The sequence below is a fragment of the Primulina eburnea genome, chromosome 11 (assembly GCF_022965805.1).
Source record: "Primulina eburnea isolate SZY01 chromosome 11, ASM2296580v1, whole genome shotgun sequence".
NCBI classification, from domain to species: Eukaryota; Viridiplantae; Streptophyta; class Magnoliopsida; order Lamiales; family Gesneriaceae; genus Primulina; species Primulina eburnea.
Window position 1 is genome coordinate 1,361,177 of NC_133111.1, and position 20,268 is coordinate 1,381,444.

General features: G+C 33.2%; 2 protein-coding genes and 1 long non-coding RNA gene across 3 annotated transcripts; 2 read left to right on the top strand and 1 right to left on the bottom strand.

Moving 5' to 3' along the window:
• Nucleotides 1–699: 699 nt before the first annotated feature.
• Nucleotides 700–3,685, bottom strand: LOC140805743 (trihelix transcription factor PTL-like). Its single transcript, XM_073162032.1, has 2 exons — nt 2,983–3,685; nt 700–2,153 (listed from the first exon to the last, which is right to left on the bottom strand). The coding sequence occupies exons 1-2, from the start codon at nt 3,378–3,380 to the stop codon at nt 935–937; spliced, it is 1,617 nt and encodes a 538-aa protein (XP_073018133.1). The 5' UTR covers nt 3,381–3,685; the 3' UTR covers nt 700–934.
• Nucleotides 3,686–9,901: 6,216 nt separating this feature from the next.
• Nucleotides 9,902–12,264, top strand: LOC140805198 (uncharacterized). The gene is made up of 4 exons (XR_012112290.1): nt 9,902–10,255; nt 11,472–11,719; nt 11,940–12,006; nt 12,144–12,264. It is a non-coding gene; the product is annotated as an uncharacterized lncRNA (long non-coding RNA).
• Nucleotides 12,265–13,604: 1,340 nt separating this feature from the next.
• On the top strand, nt 13,605–19,236 carry LOC140804614 (pyruvate kinase 1, cytosolic). Its single transcript, XM_073160679.1, has 16 exons — nt 13,605–13,814; nt 13,904–14,000; nt 14,086–14,183; nt 14,331–14,486; nt 14,801–14,878; nt 15,297–15,428; nt 15,853–15,933; nt 16,049–16,120; nt 16,261–16,350; nt 16,788–16,932; nt 17,180–17,268; nt 17,550–17,645; nt 17,790–17,857; nt 17,954–18,053; nt 18,458–18,517; nt 18,773–19,236. Exons 1-16 carry the CDS (start codon nt 13,746–13,748, stop codon nt 18,923–18,925), a joined length of 1,584 nt encoding a protein of 527 aa, XP_073016780.1. The 5' UTR covers nt 13,605–13,745; the 3' UTR covers nt 18,926–19,236.
• Nucleotides 19,237–20,268: the final 1,032 nt, after the last annotated feature.

Here is a 20,268-nt window from a genome sequence, read left to right on the forward strand (position 1 = left end):
GAGGTCGTATCAAATGACTAATTTCCCTAATATCTTGGTTTTGTTTCCATTCATGTATCCACAGAGCTTCATGGTATCTAGATATGTACTTAGAACAAAATAATAATAATAATAATAATAATAATAATAATAATAATAATAATAATGCTGTATATGATTGGTAGGTAAGCAATCTATTTCACAGAATGTGATGGAGAGAAAATCATCAAGATTTAAATTATCTTTATTCCTTTCTCGTCTCCTTTTCAAATTATTTTTATTAAATGTTAAAAATGAATTTCAAAAGATATTCTAAAATTTTCAAACTTTCTATTTTATTTGTCACATCGATGTAAAATTGCAATAATCAGTGATCTATGTAGTTTAAAGTAAAAAATTGTGTGAGAAAGATTTTTTATTTGAGTCATCCATGAAAAATATTATTTTTTATTGTGTATATCGGTAGGATTGATCGGTCTCACGAATTTTCCGTCTCATAAATAAAAATTCGTGAGACCGTCTCACAAAAGACCTATTCTATACTTAATTGACCACACAAACATAAATTTTTTTTAATAATCAAATCAAAACTTTAAAAGATCGTAGAATGATATTGAATTTTTTCCAAACCAAAAAAACTCAAATCACGTGTATTTTTTTAATATATATATATATACAAATTCAAAACCCAAAATAAACATCATGGAAAGCTTATAATTCTGCAGAAATAAAATTCTACAACGTATATCATTAATTAAGTGGATTCCCAATATCTCCAAAATAAAATTACAGCAAACAAAATAAACTAAATTACCAAACAACACACACATCGATCAGCCTTAATTCTCCAACAATCTCCAAATTCCACAAGTAAATTTCAATCTAATAAAGTAATCAGAAACAATATGTTTGCTGCAAGTTATCTTCAATTAATATAATAATGCCATGTAGAATTTTAATCCATAATTCTCCCATAGCCATCCCCCATAAAGTACCTAAAGCAGCTATCGCTTGTTGCGATGATTCCTCCATTACTGTTATTATACGGAGAATTCCCATTACCATTTACGCTGACAGGATTATCAATCCCTTGTTCGCTTGTATCACTGTAAGCTCCTCCTGTTGGATTGCAGATAGATTCATTATTCTGATAATTATAACCGCAGATTCTTGAATTCTCTTTCCTTTTCTTGTTCATTGCATAATTATTGACGCTATCCCACTTGTTTCTGCACATCAAGCCAGTCCTGTCATGACCAAAACAAGCCATTTTGTGTGATATCTCATCCCACATAACCTCCTCTCTGATCCCGTTTTGCCGAAACTTTACTTCCATGCCATTTCTCAAATGAACCAGTCTAGTGATCTCGGATTCGGGCCAAACGTCTCCGCGTTTAGCAGAATTAGTCCTCGTTTCACTACTTTTATCGTTTTGATTTTCGCTGCGGCCAGTGAGGTCTTCATGCGGAGAAGCCCTGGATTCTTTTCCTGCCAGTTTTTGCAAAGCACTCATTAAAGTGGCATCACGGGCTTCCATCCATGCCCTTTCACTGGCCCAAAACTTGTGCTCTCTCTCAATTCTAGCTGCATCTTGTTTCCTCCATTCCTCTTCTCGAGTCATTCTCTCTTGTTCCTTGTGCTCAATTGTCCTCAACATTTTCTCCATCCAGGATTCTTGTTTATCCATCAGTTTCTTCATTTTTGAATCAATGAAATCTTTGATCTTGGCCTTCCAACTGTTCTTTCCCTTTCTCTTCTTCTTCTTTGGTGAATCATCATCATAATCATGACCGTTGTTTCTATTGATCCCTACATTTATACCAGTGTCGTCTGATAAATCTGTATCAGAATCAGAAGAATTTGAGAGACCAAGGCTAGTAGTTTCTGAGAGCTTCAAACCCGGATAAGATTCTTGATTATAAGGGGAAACAGTGTTCTTATTTGGAAAACTGTAATGAAAACCTCCACCATTGAAATGGGTTTCGGATACTGAAGCTGCTGAGTGGTTATTTTCTCCATAGAGAGCTTCAAGTTGCCTAAAGAACCTGTAATGCTTCCCATCTTGCCTTCCAGCTTTGCCATCTTTTGTCTTTTTGTAATACTTGTACAAATTCTCGAACTTCTCTCTGCATTTCTTGCCACTCCTCTGATATCCATGGTCTTCAGACATTATCCTAACATTCAATTTTTTTTTAAAAAAAGAAAGGAACAAAAAATATTACTTACTGAGCACTGTAATATAAAAATGAAGATGTTGCAGTAAAATAACCCTAGTTTCGTGAAACTGGTCTAAAATTTAAGTGATAATGACATTTGCTAAGAATGGGCAAACTCGTGTGAATTCTAAGATTAAGTCGTGGAGACAAAACTCATCTGGGAAAATGACAATTCAAAATTTTGCAGAAGCTGTCAGTGAGAAGAAGTGATGTTGCTACTCATGATTCACGTCTTTTAATGAAAGCGAAAAACAGAAAATTTTGTTTACTATAACACCCAAAAGATCGGCATTTTTTGCAGCAAGAAAGTAGTATTAGTTCTTGTCCAAAAAAAGACAATTGCAGAAGTGATTGTGAGGTTACATCATAGAAATCGGATGATGAGGTAAAAGATAAAAGTAACACTCAGGTTCTCGAACTTAACTTCAATAATGTCACTCGCCATTAATTTCTTCAACGCAAAAAACAAAAACGAAAGAAGATTAAATATTAATAAAAGCAACTAATAAACTTGAATCAAGAAAATCAATAAAAACCAATCAGCAGAAAATTGATCATAATAGAAACGTGACAGTTGCCATCATGATTAATTAACACCCGAGTCAATTTCATATTTTCGAAGATTAATCAAGTGCAAGAGTGTGCTGATATATCTGATGTATAGCTAACAACATCATGGATAAATAAATACTTAAACTAGCCAACTCGGATTTGATCTCAAGATCTTGAAGAGTGCTTTGTGAGAACTATGAACTAAGGAATTAGGTCAAGTACATGTGCATAGTACCTCGAAACCTCGTCCCACAACGGACCCTTTTGATTTGCCTCCTTAAACTTAGGATCAAGCCGCGATCTGATCTCAAGAAGAGTAAGGGTCTCTTGTCTCGGCCACCTCGCCGTACAGCTCTCTCCTCCTCCAGCTACTGCTGCAGCCCCGCCGCCAATCTGTACACCAGTTGCCTCGATCTCAAACCCACTAAACCCAGCAGCAGTGACACTGGCACTGTTGGTAGAATCAAAAGGAAAATCGTGATGCATCCCTCTTTGAACCATGAGCGTCTCATAGTGTTGAGATGGGGTCAAACTCCTGTGTGCAGGAAGTAGCTCCGGAGGCGGCGGGAAGAAAGGTCTATCGCTGATGAACTGGCGCAAATCAGCCGGCATCCCGTATTGATCCTCCTCCATGTGAACAAATAAATTTCTTTAGGAATAGTAATTATGAACCAAAGGGAAAAGCGGTTTAAGTGAAGCGATGGCTAAAGGAGCGGTAAACCCGGATCATGTTCTTACAGAAAAAGAGAAGCTTTAAATTCATGAAGAGTACAATGGACCCCCTTTATTTGTTTCTTCTGCTACATCACTGTAAACTACGGTGTCTCTTCCCTCTTCTGTATCTATCTGTGCGTACACTGTATGTATATATTGTGTAGGGTTAGGGTGCATACATCGTTGGTGCAGCGTACAAGATAACACGAATTTAGGGGGGTGGGGAATGAATCAGGAAACACGAATGTCAAAAGGTAATCAGGTTTTAAAAAACAAAACGGGATGCATTAATCTTTTCCAAATATATATATTTTAACAAGCTAGGTAAACTTCAATCTTTAACATCTGAGAGAACGTGTGTCGTGCATAAGCCGAATGTTTTTAAACTCTCAATTTATTTTTTATTCATTGTAATGAATTGAAAAAACCATCTAAATACAGAGTAATTTCAATTTATTCCTCGAATCCAACCCAAGAGAAATTTGTGTAGAGTTGGATTAGGCACAAATTCAGCAAGAGGTTCTCGAATTTCATCAGATATATCTATCTGTTTTAAAATATTCGGAGGTTATTATATAATTTTTTTTTATGAAACATAGCCTTGGAGTTGTATGCCAAAAATACTTAAAAGTTATATTTGAATTGATTGTTTGAAGATAGATATTTCAAGTCTATAATAACAAATCGATTGTTTTATTTGTAGAAATCCATTTTGTAATAGATTCCAAATCTCAAATAGTTATTTTTTAAGTCGTAAATACATCACGACATTGAGTATTTTAAATCATTATTTCAAATATTTCCAAATTATTTAATTCAAACGCAAAATGTGGATAGTTAGTTAGCTATGTAAAATTTGTACCATAGACACTACCGACATTATACAATAAGCCTATTTTAAAAAAATATATTCATTCGGCAAATAAGAGTTTGCCGAGTGATTTTGTTACATTAATTATCGAGGTTGATTTTAAATAGTTATTCGATAAAATTAAGATTTAACGTTCAAATTGCTACCAATATTTTCACAAGAGGCCATCTCATTTGTCTTAAATGAAATAAATAAGAAGTACTGCTACCAAATTTAATGTTTCTTTCAGTTCTAATATTAAACCCTATTCTTAAAGATTCCTGTTTTTTTCCCTACCAAATCTTCAATTAACCGGACGACTGCCACTACCGATCACTTTGCATGTACATTAATTATATAGAAAATAATTAATACCTTTCGAATTTATTTTTTAAAGCCATAAATGCTATATAAATAAATAAAATTTAAATATGGAAAATATATTACTTATTTTTTGTCTTCGACCATAAAATTGTCCAGATATCGATCCTTCTCCAAACAAAAAAATTCCAATTTGGGCTCTAGGATATATATATATAGTCTCCAAGTATAATTCTTTATGGACTCATTTATTTTATATTATTTAATTAATATAATTAATCCATCTCACTGGTCCAGTGAGTTTCGAATTATCAAGTGGTCTATTGCAAAATATCAAGGAAAATTTAAGGTATCTCAAATTTTTTTAAAGATTAGTTTAGAAATAACTATGACTTAGATTAATATTTGGAATTACTCAATTCAATTTCTCAACGGAAAAAAAAAATTTCAAGCTCACTTAAACATAAAATATAACTAGTAAAAGATTCGCATGCGTTGCATGTGTTATTATTACTTTTAATTTGATCAAATAATATTAAACAATTAACATACAATTATATTCAATTTAAAAGAGTTATTCGATTTAAAAAGAAAGATTTGTTTATATTTTTTTATGTAAAATATGGAGTGACTTAGAGAAGTTTTTAGTAGGGAAATATTTTGGTGTCCTCTAAGTTAGTTAATCTAAGAGTATCATATTTAATAATATAGTATAGATAAGTTAATGATAAAATGAAGATTCGATTAGTTATTACTTTCTTTTGACATATGGATTATATATATTTTCACAAAAACATATGTCCCAAATTCATTGCATGTATTTGATCATAGTATCATATTACATCTAATAATATTGTCTGTTCGATTTGTTGATAAGATGATAAATGATATATAATATAATAAAATTATATATTCCGATAAGTTACTGTTGTGTCACTAATATTTTGTAGAACTTGGTCAAACATTAGACAAAATAAGGATAGATGATCAATCAATATTTTATTCTCCGTATCAAGTTGGTGGTACGCAAAATATTCATTTTATGATGGAAAAAGATTTTTCTTGTTATTAAATATACATGGTATTCTCGACTGTTATTAAACAAGTATACTAGCTTGTTTACCATATTTTCATAATTTATGCTTATACTTTATTTGATTTAAAAATCTTCACAGATTTATGTTCCCTGAGTTCGAGGTTTCAATTGGTTCCAGTCCTGGACTCACTGATTAATAAATTGTAATTTGCATTTTAAAATGTCCGTACAGTCTAATTATGCCCACTAAAAAAAGATAGTAAAAAATAATAAATAATGGTCACATATATCTAGAATTATTGTTCTCATGCTACAAAAAAAATTAATTTAAAATTATAGTGTAATAATTGCTTCCAAATTGGAGAGATGCTCCTCACTGAACGCAATCATAGCATTCCCAAATAGGAAGGCATGTCTACTCATAAGTTTTGTATGTATATATTTAAATCAATATACATGCATACATCACAAACTTAAATAAATAACTCGAAAATAACTAGTTTAATATATATTTTTTTAAAAAAAACTGTATTTTTTAATTATACAATTATAATTATTTTCCAAGTTACTTGCAGCTACTTGTTAAACTCGTCTTGAAACATAATATTGTCTTAAAATTCGTCACTCAGAAATCGAGTTGGCGACCTATGATAAAAAAAATATACAACAAATTTGATAACCTAACGTGATACAATATGTTTTAAGAAAGATTTGAATTTGCGATATCAAATCATATAATGATCTATTGATCTATATAATATTATAAAAAAGATGAGAAAAAAAACAAACAATCGACAATAGCCTCAATTTTGGATGGAGCTTTAGACTTTATGATGTGCATACACATTTTTTTTTTGACATTTAAGTTCCTGCATTCACTCGTCGATAGTATGATCGTGCCTATAAATACCTTCTATTGAGATCTCACCTGATCACACACCCCATAAGAACAATATTATATTATTTACATAAAATTTGAGTGTTTACAAAGTTTCAAACGAAGAGGAAAACATAATATTCACAATCATTCCATGATCAGAGCTGATATTCGTTCTACTTCTACATATTGTTTATGATCGATGTGTGCAACATGCTTTTATATATATCTCAGAAGGTTTTAAAATTTCAATAAGAAAGGATCCAGAACTAGCAGTTTTAAATAGAACTTGTCGAAAACAAAAAATATATATCGGACCCCGTATTGAATCTGATCAGTTGCTGCACACTGATCAGTTCTGACTCTGCCGGTGTTCACTGACGTTTGCCCACGTACCAGTATTTAAATTTTTCTCTGGACCCTTTTCACTCTTTCATAATTCGGACCCCATCATTACTTTCTATCTACATTCTTAAATTAATAAAGAGAAATTTCAATTATATAATGATAAAAAAAAAAAAAAAAAACCCATGAATCACGCTTACGTTAAATTTCACCGTCACTCGGTCCGGTTGCAAGAAAAAAAAATCCGCAAACCGTGGGCCGATCGAGCAATCCAACCAAGTTGAGATTCGTACTAGATTGAATTTTTGGGATTATTATAATTTTAGTTTGAACATAAAAAATAAATAAATTATAATGCTGTGGTATCGTCGTATCATCAAATTTCGAATCACCGAAGGTCCCGGCCAACTCAAAAGGTGTCACATGCTCACTCGCATGCTTTTGTTTTCAAAACAAAAGTAGGTATATATGTTTGTTTTGCAGTAATAGAAAATATAATTTTTTTATTTCTCGTAAAGTGAAAGTAACATAAATTAAAGGAAAAAAAAACATTTTAATATTTTACAATCAGTGAAGAAATCAGGATAATTGGATAAAAAATTGAAAATAATATTATATATATTCCATATATGATAAAAAACGGTGGTTGTTAGTCAGGGCCCCATGAATTTCTTTAAAAATCGTGTTCCCTTGGTGTGCGTCAAAACCCATGAACTTGGCAAATCAGTCATTATCCCGTACCAAGTTGGAAATTATTAAAATGCGATTATCGATTTGAACCACCCCCTGGATTACACGCTTATTTACGCATACATTCCATGGCTTAATTTATAAGTCTCTGTATATACATCGTACATACATGTCAAAATATATTATACCATGAGCACTTCAAAATAAATCGATCTCATTTGATGCGACAAATGCCAAATTACCAAATTATCGGTTCAAATACATAGTTAACGAATTGTGACGCCTGCAATGCGTGTCTTTCGTAGAAAAATTAGATAATTAAATAGTTCTTAGTATCTAACTCAACCCCAAAAGCTAACTCAAGAAGAAGGATCGAGACAACTAACGAGTTCTTTAATAAATAGTATAGATTTGTATTCAAAGTCTCTATTATTTAGCTCCGTCCATAATAATTTATTCAAGAAACTTTTTATAACACTTTTTTTAATGAAAATACGTACAATTATAATGCAGTACCACACATAGTAGGTGGAACTAAATCGGATAGTGCTCGCATGGGCTTAGCTCAGTTGGTCAGTAGCAGTGAATCTTGGAGCAATAACCAGGGATCGAGTCTCGCAAGCGGCAGTGTGGGAGTTAAATTCCCTCCAATGAGGGGGAGCTCCTTGTGCGCGGCGTAGCATAAGGTCTAGCTGCTGCTGGTTGGCTGAGTCACCATGATTTACCTCCTCTCACATTCCTGTCTGGCCGGGAATAAGGGGCGCCTAAGGTGAACGATTTCACCTTTTGGAGCAACTAAATCGGATAGTGCATGTTTCCTATTGTGGTTTTATTTAATTTGAGAATAAATTCCACCATGGTAGGCATTGTTAATGTAAGGCCGACAATAAAATTTCTCAATATAAAAATAACGTTGTTGGACATATGATAATTTATTGTCAAACTTTAATGCGTCTTTTTTCTAGATTCTCTAATTTAAAGTGGTATTATATTTATACCTATCTAAAGTGAAATAGATGTTTACCGACTTCTCAAAAAATAATATTTCTATTCTTTAAAACACCCAAAATATGTACTTTCGTTAGGCTTACTTCCTGTAAGATTCAAACAATTCATCCAGGTTGCGTTTTGATTGAAGGGTCTGAATTTGATAAAGTATTTCGAGGGAAAACAAGAAATGACTGTATTTGGATGATTTTGAAATCCTTCACGATGATTCAAAAAATAATTATATGAAACTTGAAATTAGTTGTCAAGTGGATTTGCACAAACAAATTAATAAATACGCGATTATGAATTTGAAATCTCTAACTTCAAATTTATCATGACTTTAAAATATACTATCATTATGAACTTGCAAATGCCATGATAATGCACTGTTTATATACTTACAAATTGTTAGTTCTATGTATATTAGAATCACAACACAAATGATACGTGTGAATGATATAATATATATAATATCACAAAAACTATGATGAGACTATCTTATTTATAATAGTTAGTTAAGAAAAATATGGAATATTATGAGGGAAATTTTGGGGAAAAAAAATTGACGTCTCAACTATTATATATATAGTAAATGTATATTTTAAAATAATTAGAAAAAAATGAATTAATTTGATAAGATGATTTTGTCTGTATACCTAATTATTCAGATTCAAACTTGTTGGTGGAATGATTGTAAAGTACATATGGATTTTTTTTACCTAGTCCAAATTATCATTATTATTTAAAAACTGTGTCTATCTCGTGTTCATGTATACCACCAACCTTAGCTAACGTGTATTTCCTGTTCATGCACGTTATAATCAGAAAAATACACATGTAATCCAATTACTGCTTTTTTAACAATAATAATCACCAAAAAGCTACTAACCATTGCAGCAGAATTAGGGGGAAACACTGTCCTGCAGGCCCATGAAATGTTAAATTCCATCAGACAATGTAGCTTTTAGCAATGTCAATGAATTTGATGACAAGTTCTTGTAATTAATACCATTTTCTTAGCATTACTTACAGAGAAAGCTGCCATCTTTATATATCTAGCTATGGGGAAAACACTATCTTCTAACACCTAGCAATTATGACTAGTTTAGGAAGTAAGTTTATATACATACACATATATTTAAGTATTTATTATTTTTATGTTTGAGGTGTTACAGTAAGGGTGGGGCAATAAGTACTGTTCAAATTCAAAAAGTTGGGAGACCAATTCTGTGCAATTGTGCATATTGAGGATTAGATCTGTTTTAATTTTTGGGTAAATATTAGGGTTTAAATTTTTGACAGATTTTGACCAGTGAGATATAACGTGTATGTTCAATTTGGAAAGTTGAGGAAGCAAATTTGAAAATCGAGGGACTAACCTTTACTTTATTCCCTTTTTTCCTAATAAAGTTCGACACCAAACAATTTCAGCCATGTTAGCAAGTTTGACCATGGATAAATGAGAGGTAATTCTCCAATCTCCACCATAGATCGACTCTAGATGCTGCTGCTAATTTCTTTTAGTACAAGCGGAACTTTATCACAGACTTTTCTAATTTTTTCCGAGGCGAGCTGCTAAAATATTGCAGAACAACACCAATAGCTGTAATAGGAGGTTCATTCTCGCCAGGATTAACAGGCCACAATATAGCAGAAGCTGCGGCATGGCTGTGCTGGTTTGACAGGTGAATTCGGTCTTATATGCTTCATGGAGTAATTTAAATAAGATTTTATTATTTGAGTTCTTGGGTCAGTCAGGTCATCACATTGGTCATTTCAGACACATGGTCTTGGAAATGAAGCGATCAAATCCTCTTAGTGTAGAGAATTAGTTCTAATGTGTATGACTATATTCTTTTGGATTTTATTCTTATGTTATGTATTGCATTTGGAAGTTGACTCAGTTCTCATTGTCTGTGTTTTACTTTCTAATGGTATTGAAAGAGGGGGAGCAACACTCTCGGTCTAGCATGCACTAACTTGACCTGTTCATGGCTAGGCCAACTTCTCGTTTGATCGATTATTTTCAGGAGCTGGTTTAATTTAGATTTTAAGTTGAAAAGATGTGTATATTTCCAATGGGTATATATAAATTAATGGAAGCATTGGTGGTACTCTAAAGCTTCATGTGTTGTAAGCAGGGACCACTCATGTGTAGTTCCTGCTTGGTGGAAGTTCTGCAGAGCAATCTATGTATCTATATATCCTGTGCTTGTTTATGTGATTGCATGCCTCTATTGAATACTTCATAGTTATGTCTGATATCAATGTTCTAAGAAGTGCAAATCGTTGGAGAAAATTTAAAAGTGTGAAAAAATGAGCAATTTTTTGGTCGATCATATTAAGCGTATAAAAAAAGTGAAAAACGAAAAATTTAAAGTTAAGGTTGTTTTAGATAATTAATATTTAATGATATAACCTTTTATATACAAAAAAATCCTAAAAAGCATATAAAATCCTAAATTTTGTATCCAATCTTTCTTTTCTTTGCCACTAAGAATAACACTTGAACCACCAACAATGGACAAAGGTTTTACTCCATACATATATATTTGATATTTTGAAAGTTGTGTTTTCGAAAGTTTGAACATTTATTCAAAAAATTTGTATGTTTATGTGTTTTTAATTAATTATTAATTGACTTGTTATAATACAAATTATACCAAAACCTGAAAGCACGCTTATTTCGTATTAAATCTACTCAAACTTGTAAAGCTTGAAGTTTGATCGTGACGTTTCATTACGGTTTTTGGAACCTTGACTGATATTTCTGTTATTGTAAATTATTGTTTGCTGATGAGAAAATTTTCATTTTCCTTTTCTGAATCAATTTTTGTGTCTCAGGTTAAAATTTTCTTCTTTCGTTGGCATTTGCTGTGACATATGCTTTATTATTTGCAGGTTTCCGGTGAAAAGCTTGTACAAACTATTAGCGAGCTCTTTGGCGATGCAAAACTTCTACAAGCACAGCCGTGAAGCTTCACTGCGAGCATATCATGGTTTGTCCCGTGGAATTGTTGAAAACGTGTGGAGGAGGATGCTGCAGTTGCGCATATTTGAGCAGCTGTGGAGTAGAGATTAATAATGCGGCGCAGAGAAGCTAAACGTGAATGAAAAGGCTCTGAACTAAAGTTCTTCCCATGTTTAACGTAAGAAATCAGATTATCCGGTGCATAAAATTTTCACCCACTTTCCCTTGTTCACGCAGGAGGTTGTGCTGCAAGTGCATGTGTACTTGCTCTCTTCCATGTTTTGAAATACATTATCAAGTACAATTAGAACTGATCACACTTTTGATCATTGCTGACAGCTATTTTTTCCCAAAAAGCAAACAAATGAACAAGGTTTTGAAATCATATGTAATTTCAGAGACACTTCAGAGTAGCAGATGAACGAAGATATTGCAGGTGCTTTTACATGTTACAAATATCTGGAGGTAAGTTTTTCGATTTATTTGCTAATTGTGAATCTTGGATTGCTTTGATGATACACACCCCCTTTTGCCTCTTACTTCTGGAGAAATGATTCTACAAATGCTAATTATGTGGTTTAAATATGTTCGTATCGATGCAGAAGCACTATGTACCTTAATTATGTCTGGAAAACAGTTCCCCCGCTTTTCAGATGAATCTCTTCACGGAAAGAATTTGACCGTGTTCGAATTTTCACAGGATGCTGCGGCGGATCTGACTTTCTAGGTATATATCTCAAATGGAATAGCCAGAATTCCTTAGGTTTTAAGTAACTTTTGTGAAAGAAATATGAGATGCAAGTAAATTGCATGCAATAATTGTTTGAGTTTTGTTTATTTGTTTTAGTGTTTTGGCATAAGAATTGCATATGCATGGTAATTTTGTGATTTAATTATAAACAACAGGAGCAATACACTGTAAAACTAGAATAAATGTTCTCGAAATTAAAAATATATTTATTCTTTGTACCAAGACAACAGCTCGTTCACCAATTAATGCAACTGGGAACACATGGATGAATACTACAAGTTGTGAGTTGGCATTTGAATTTGCGATTTATTTAGATTTTAGAAATAAAAGTTTTGTTGTCGACACTTGTCAAAATACTCGGATGATTTGTCTTATTTTATTTTAATTTAATTTAATTAATAATCGTGTGATATAAGTTATTATTAATTATTATAAATATAAGTTATACGATTGATACAAATAAAAAATTAATTAAAATTTTGATATAGAGGTATTTCGAGAAAGTTGTGTTTGGACCATAAATTTTTAATGCTTGGCATGTAGCAGTTTTCATAAATTCATTTTTCTAATAATTTGTTTCGAAATGAATAATTATATTTAGATAGAAAAATTATTATAGAACTATAGTGATAATATATTATTCATTTTAAAGAAAGATTGAAGGTATAATAAAATGTATACTATATCATGAGATACCTATACAAAAATTTCAAACTATTACAGTATTTTTTTTAATATAAAAACTCTCGTGAGACGGACTCACATGTCAATTTTGTAAAACAGATATTCTATATGGATTATTCACGAAAAAATATTATTTTTTATGTCAAATATATTACTTTTGAGTAGGTCTCTTGTGAGACAATTTTACGAATCTTTATCCGTGAAACGAGTCAACTCTATCGATATTCACAATAAAAATAATATTCTTAGCATAAAAAGTTATACTTTTTCATGGATGACCTAAATAAGATATCCGTCTTACAAAATACGACCGGTGAGACCGTCTTACGCAAGTTTTTGTCATTACTTTTTATTGTAAATATGGACATGATTGATCCGTCTCACCAATAAAGATATATGAGACCATCCATCTTATGAAAACCTACTCGTTTTTTAATCTTTATTCAAAGTTTTGAATTTTTAATCAGATAATGTGCACGCAATGGAACGGTTGTTACTATCAGAGAAAGGGTGTAAAATTATATAATTAATAATTAGAATAAAGTGTTGTGAATTATTGAAATATAATTAATAATTTAAGGAAATTGGAATCATTTTTTTAGGGAAAGTTTTCCCCTTTTGCCTCGAGTCTTCGGGCAATAATTCATTAAAGAGTTTGTGACCTTTTGGTTCTCCATTGGCTGCTGCTCCTTTCTCAACGTAGAACAAAACCAACATATTCCAGATTTTGCAGAGAGAGATTTCTCCGAGGAACTGAAAATCGACAAACATGCATTCGAGTCACTTGCTTCTCGAGGAGCCAATTCGGATGGCATCCATTCTCGAGCCATCAAAGGCTGTAAGTTTTTGTATTTGTTTTTGTTTTCCAGATCTATGTTTGTGTGCGGATTTGCGTTTCGCTAAATAATTTGCCGCGCGCACCTACAGAGCTTCTTTCCGGCCTTGGCGAAGATCGTGGGGACGCTGGGACCACGCTCTCGATCCGTAGAAGTTATTTCCGATTGTCTGAAAGCTGGAATGTCAGGTAATTAAACTAATTTTTTTTCTTCCTGTTTCTACCTTCGTGGAATGCCTCTTATTGTTATTGTTGTTACGATTTGAATGAACAGTGGCTAGATTTGACTTTTCATGGGGAGATGCTGAGTATCATAAGGACACGCTGGAGAACTTGAAGATTGCTATTAAGAGCACTAAAAAACTCTGCGCTGTATGTGCATATTGTGCGTGTGTCTATATATACATATACACACTATAAAGTATCTTTCTGTAATTGTATTGTCATGTTCATGATTTCTCAGAAATATTTTGTTCAATGAAAATGTGAAACATAATGCCTTAGTTTTTAACATTTTAGGTCATGTTGGATACTGTGGGCCCCGAGTTACAAGTTGCTAATAAAAGTGAGAAAGCTATAACACTTATGGGTGACGAGAAGGTTACTCTGACTCCTGATCAAGGTCAAGAAGCATCATCTGAAGTGTTGCCTATCAACTTTACTGGGCTGTCTAAGGTTTGTATGCTGGTTACTGCTATGTCATTACCGCTTATCAGTTCTCAATGTTTCTAAATCATGTCGTTTGCGTATTGCTTATCGAAAACTGTGAATCTTATTGGACAGGTTACCCAAAACGTTCGGAAACTCTCATATTTTCCTCTTATCTTATTTTTGTTGCTTATTTGGCTCATCATAAAAGAAAATTTAACTTCTTGTGGCCAAATCAGAGACATAGTGTGAACCTTATCTAATAGTTTCGGGAATTGAGGCTTTCTGGTCGGGTTTTTTGGATTAGTTTGATCACTTATGATAAATTTACTTATTTGCAGGCCGTGAAGAAGGGAGACACCATTTTTATGGGGCAATACCTATTTACTGGAAGTGAAACAACTTCTGTTTGGCTGGAGGTATGAAGTGGAGATTTGATTTCGCTGAACTCGGTTTGTTTACAGTGTTGTATAATTTATCGTAACTCTACCTTTTAATGCATCTGATTTTGTTGATTTTTTTCTTTATTTTTACAATTTACTTTCTCCTTGAAACTTTTTTCCAAACATGAAAAAACCGCAGAATGCACACAAAACATCTAGCCTGGATTGTGAATAAAATACAGGTTGTTTATTTACATTTAATTTAATTCTTGAAGTATGTGCTTTCTTAGATTCCTCTTGTCTTTTTTTGTCATGCTGGAAGTTCTCCTCAATCACTAATAGAGCAGTCCGTTGACATGAATGTAAATTCTGAGATTGCTATATGTTATGGATAAATCGTCGGCTTTTTTCTTTTCATTATTTGAAAATGAAATTTGTGGATTTGGTTGGGCAGGTGGATGAAGTACAAGGAGATGACGTGGTTTGTGTCATCAAGAATTCTGCAACCTTGTCGGGATCATTGTTTACATTGCATGCTTCTCAAATTCGTATAGACCTTCCTACTCTATCTGACAACGACAAGCAGGTGATCTGCGCCCTAATTTGTGCTGTATAATTATCTGGTCTTTTCTAGGTCCTCGTATCCATGAGGGAGAATTTTGAGGGGTTACTCATTGAACTTCACAATCTATTGTCACCTTCTTTTGGTGTAGTTTTCGTGTGCCACTTCCTCCAAAATAAATTGTAAGAATGAAGAAAAAGTGTGTAACCATCTAATACTGATATTTTTTTTTGCAATTATTCTACTTATGAATCACACTAGTAAAACCAAAATAAATGTATGATGGTATTTAGATTCGGTAATATTTAGTATCAATCAAAACAATTAACACAGTTGCGTGAAAGCTTACATGGCAGAACTTCATTGTCTCGTATTTCTTGTCATACATGATTTTATCTATTTCATTTATTATTTAATTTTATATATCTAGTATTATTTTTAAAATCAGGTTATCAGCTCGTGGGGTGTTCAGAATAAAATCGATTTTCTATCTTTGTCATATACACGTCATGCGGAGGATGTTCGCGAGGTATAATTAAAAAGGTCGAGAAAGCCTTTTGATTCGTTTATTTGGTGAATGTGCCTCTTTTGTGTTTTCCCAGTCATTTGTTACTTGGTCACTAATACTTGTCTAAAAAGGGCAGGCTCGCAACTATCTATCCAAGCTTGGTGATCTTAGCCAGACTCAAATCTTTGCTAAAATTGAAAATGTAGAGGTGAATATTGAGGCTCCCTTTAGTTCTTTATGTTAGATAGTGGAGGGATTTGCATTTCCTTCTTATTTGAGGATGGATTTGTAAAACGAGACACTCTGGATAACTCATCAGCGTACCCTTTTGGCATCCCCTATTTGCAGGGTTTGACCCATTTCGATGAGATCCTACAGGAGGCAGATGGCATCATTCTTTCTCGCGGGAACCTTGGCATAGATCTCCCACCTGAGAAAGTAAGAGGTTAAGTTTTTGCAAAAACAGCTTTGTCAGCTCGCCAATGCTGTATTTTATGTTTCACAGTAGTTCTGTGCCATTTATTGAGAGGACGATTCATTGTTCTGTAGTAGCCAATTATGCACTCAATAGATTTTTTCGTATATTGTCTGAATATTGGTCCTTCATTAACTACACTATACTTTAAGGAGAATCTCCTTTGAGATAACTGTATTACGATCTTTTTTTGCACCACGGATCAGTTAATTCCATGTGAGATCATATGTGGTTACTTCAGTTTGTAGTTATTTGGTTTTGTTTCCAATTTTATTTATTTATTATTGTGCATATATATCTTAATATATCCCCAGTAAGAATTATGGCCGCTTTTTTAACTCTTCGGAACCGATCCACCTCCTTAAAATATTTAGCAGCAGCCTTTTTTCTTTCTTTGCAGGTGTTCTTATTTCAGAAGTCTGCTGTTTATAAATGTAACATGGCTGGAAAGCCTGCAGTTGTTACTCGGGTTGTTGATAGTATGACTGACAATCTCAGGCCCACTCGTGCTGAGGCAACTGATGTTGCTAATGCTGTTTTAGATGGTTAGTCTCTGTCTAAAATGCTTGAAAAGAAGTTTGTTGTGCTTGTTCTCAATTAATACTACTTTCATTAGCACTTATTTATTTGAGGTTTTGATGTTGTTGGATTCGAGGGATATGTTGACAGGTTTCTTATTTTGTAGCTTCATTATTATGCATGTTTCTTTTAACTAATATACTTTATTTGTCGATGCTTGAGCCTGTCCATTTGTCAACTGAACAATATTGACACTAAATGATTGTGTTTCAGGATGTGATGCAATTCTTCTTGGTGCTGAGACATTACGTGGACTGTACCCCGTTGAAACAATTTCTACTGTTGGCAAAATTTGTGCTGAGGTAAAACCTTAATGTGCGTTGTCGTTATCAATTAAGTTGCTTCCAGTTTGTGGTTTTATATCACTTAATATTTTTATTTAGTCCCCTCTCCCTCTTATTTTTATTAATTTTTGTGTTGGGGATGTTAGTGCTTCTGCTTCTCACTTCCAAAAGTTTACAGAATACTTTGTTGAGCGCGTCACTTATTAACAACAATGTCATTCTGTTGGTTGCTTTTAGTGTGGTACGCAACCATAATGCGTTAGCTAAATATATTATCTGTTTTCCACATTAATTCACAGGCAGAAAAGGTATTCAATCAAGACCAATACTTCAAGAGAACTGTAAAATATGTCGGTGAACCCATGACTCACTTGGAATCCATTGCCTCCTCTGCGGTAAGAATAAATTCTACAGAAGGATGAGAAGAAGAAACTAATAGAAAAAAGGAAAAGTGATTATATAAATATTTTGTTGTTGAATTGCTATGTTCAAATATATGCCTTCAATTTAATGAATCACTTTCCGCATTTCGTCTTTAGGTTCGTGCGGCCCTGAAAGTGAAGGCATCTGTTATAATATGTTTTACCTCTTCTGGAAGGGCAGCAAGGTTCAGTATATTTTGTGACTGAATCTGCATTTAATATCCTGAAATGTTGTGAACGTATGGTTCTAACTTGACTTCACACTTTGTCTTTTTATGCAGGTTGATAGCAAAGTATAGGCCGACCATGCCTGTTTTATCAGTTGTTATACCTCGGCTCAAGACAAATCAATTGAAGTGGAGTTTTAGTGGTGCATTTGAGGTCTGTCCTTTATTTCCACAACTTAACTTTGTCGACTTCCATTTTAATGGTTCTATTCCCAATCGCAGAAGCTTGCTTTTATTTTCTGGTTTTACCGTCAGATTTAGATTGTTATTATTGACATTGTGTCAGTGCGAAAGGATTTAAAAATTCTATACTGGCTTTTGGGCATTATAGATCTGATACAAGAACATTGGTACTCCAAGAAATATATTCGTTTATGGTCCAGTAAATAACATAGTTTGTTCTCGTCCCTCATTTGCTAAATGATCGGCTTGGTGTTCCACATGTTCTCTCAATCCATGCCATTATTTTTCTTCTTGCTTCACTATTTTTCTCCTGATATTTTTATTCATATAACTATGTTGCAACCGATGCTGATGGATTTAATTTTGAATTTTCAGGCAAGACAGTCGCTCTTAGTTCGTGGTCTTTTTCCTCTGCTAGCTGATCCTCGACATCCTGTGAGTTTCTCGTAGCTTTATGTGGTGCAATGTTTTTAGTTTGCCATATCAGGGCAGACGGTTATATCATGTACTAGAAGATTCGAAGTCGTATATTGCTGTTGCACCAATTTGTTAATTTCCATAGCATCATTGCTCATTTTATCTTTTGGTGCACGCTCTTGGTTTTATCAAGATACAACCACCTGTTTTGGCATATAGAATTTTGATAAATCAGCTTGATGATGGCTGACTAAATGTGGTCTACAATTGCAGGCCGAGTCAACAAGCGCAACTAATGAATCAGTTCTGAAAGTCGCACTAGATCATGGAAAAGCCTCGGGGGTGATCAAGTCACATGATCGAGTCGTGGTCTGCCAGAAAGTTGGGGATGCATCTGTAGTCAAGATTATAGAGCTTGAAGATTAAATTATTGTTCTGTAATATAGTTTTTGAGCGATGTCCCTCGCATTTTTTTTTTTTGCAATGAATAATAATAATCTGCAATTATCCATACGTATCATAAACTGGGATTTGATGAATATTCCATAGGTTTGACATTTAATTATATACTTTATTTGGCAATTTAATCCTGAGATGGGAAACTGCAGTTTTGGAGAATCGATTGGGAGCCTCGTAGTTGTTTTGATATCGTGTAGTTTGTGAAGGTTTAGTTGTGAAAACGCTCGACTTGGTCTATTAAACTTCAGTGCATAAGTGAATGGTTTGCTCACTTTTAATATGGCCATCAATGTGGGTTTGTCGTCCTGTCAAACAATTTAAGTCGTTTGGTTGAAATTATACTGTCCCGTTCAAAATGGGCTTAAACTGCCTAGGCCATGAGGGTCGCAGGCGGGTAACGCGGGTTGGCCTGTGGGCTGAGAAGAATGAATATATTTATTGTCGGAATGTTTTTGTGCTATTATTTTAGATATAACATATAAAAGTTTGAAATCAAAAATTAAAATTTTTATTTATGAAATGATAAATTTAATTAATTATATCATTTTTTTTTCAAGACTTCCCAACTTAATTCGCAATCTTATGTTATCTTTTCCCATTCTGTCTTCTTGTAAAAAATCACTCACGAATTTATATATGTCACGAAATTCGGACGTTATGGTATATAGTTTAAAGAATTAATAGATCAGAATGCAAGGTTGTTGTTTATTTATTAATTGAATATGTTTTCTCAACATGCTGATTAGAAAAATTGTGGTTCCAAAAAAACTTACAAAGTTGAGAAAGAAATAATTTATAGAAAAACATCTCAACTTAATTCAAATGCTGTGATCCCTTTGTTTCTTTTCTTTATTATTATTATTATTATTATTTTTAAATTATACTGCCGCTGTCTTTTTCAGCCGACAAAACAAAACTGTAATCCAAAAGGAACAAATATCCGTCTGCCTTTTGCTTTACAATGGAAAGGCAGAAGGATACGTATAAAGATCGAAATTTCACCTGAGGATGTATGTCTATACTTTGCGGCACTCTTTGCTTGCGACACGCATCCATGTCCAATGTCCTGACCACAGATGTCGGAAATTCCAAGGTTTGTTTCGTGTAATTTCATTGTCATTGTTATTATTATTGTAATGTCTTTCTTTCACCGTCGACTGCAAATTTAGCCTCAGAAACAAACACAAATCGAAGGTTCTCCTTCAGTGAAGCTTTACTTTTTTTTTTCTTTTTCTTTTTTATGTGAACTGCTGCGTACGATTACATCTAACCATTTCTTCTAATTGAGTTGGCAATACAACGCACGAATC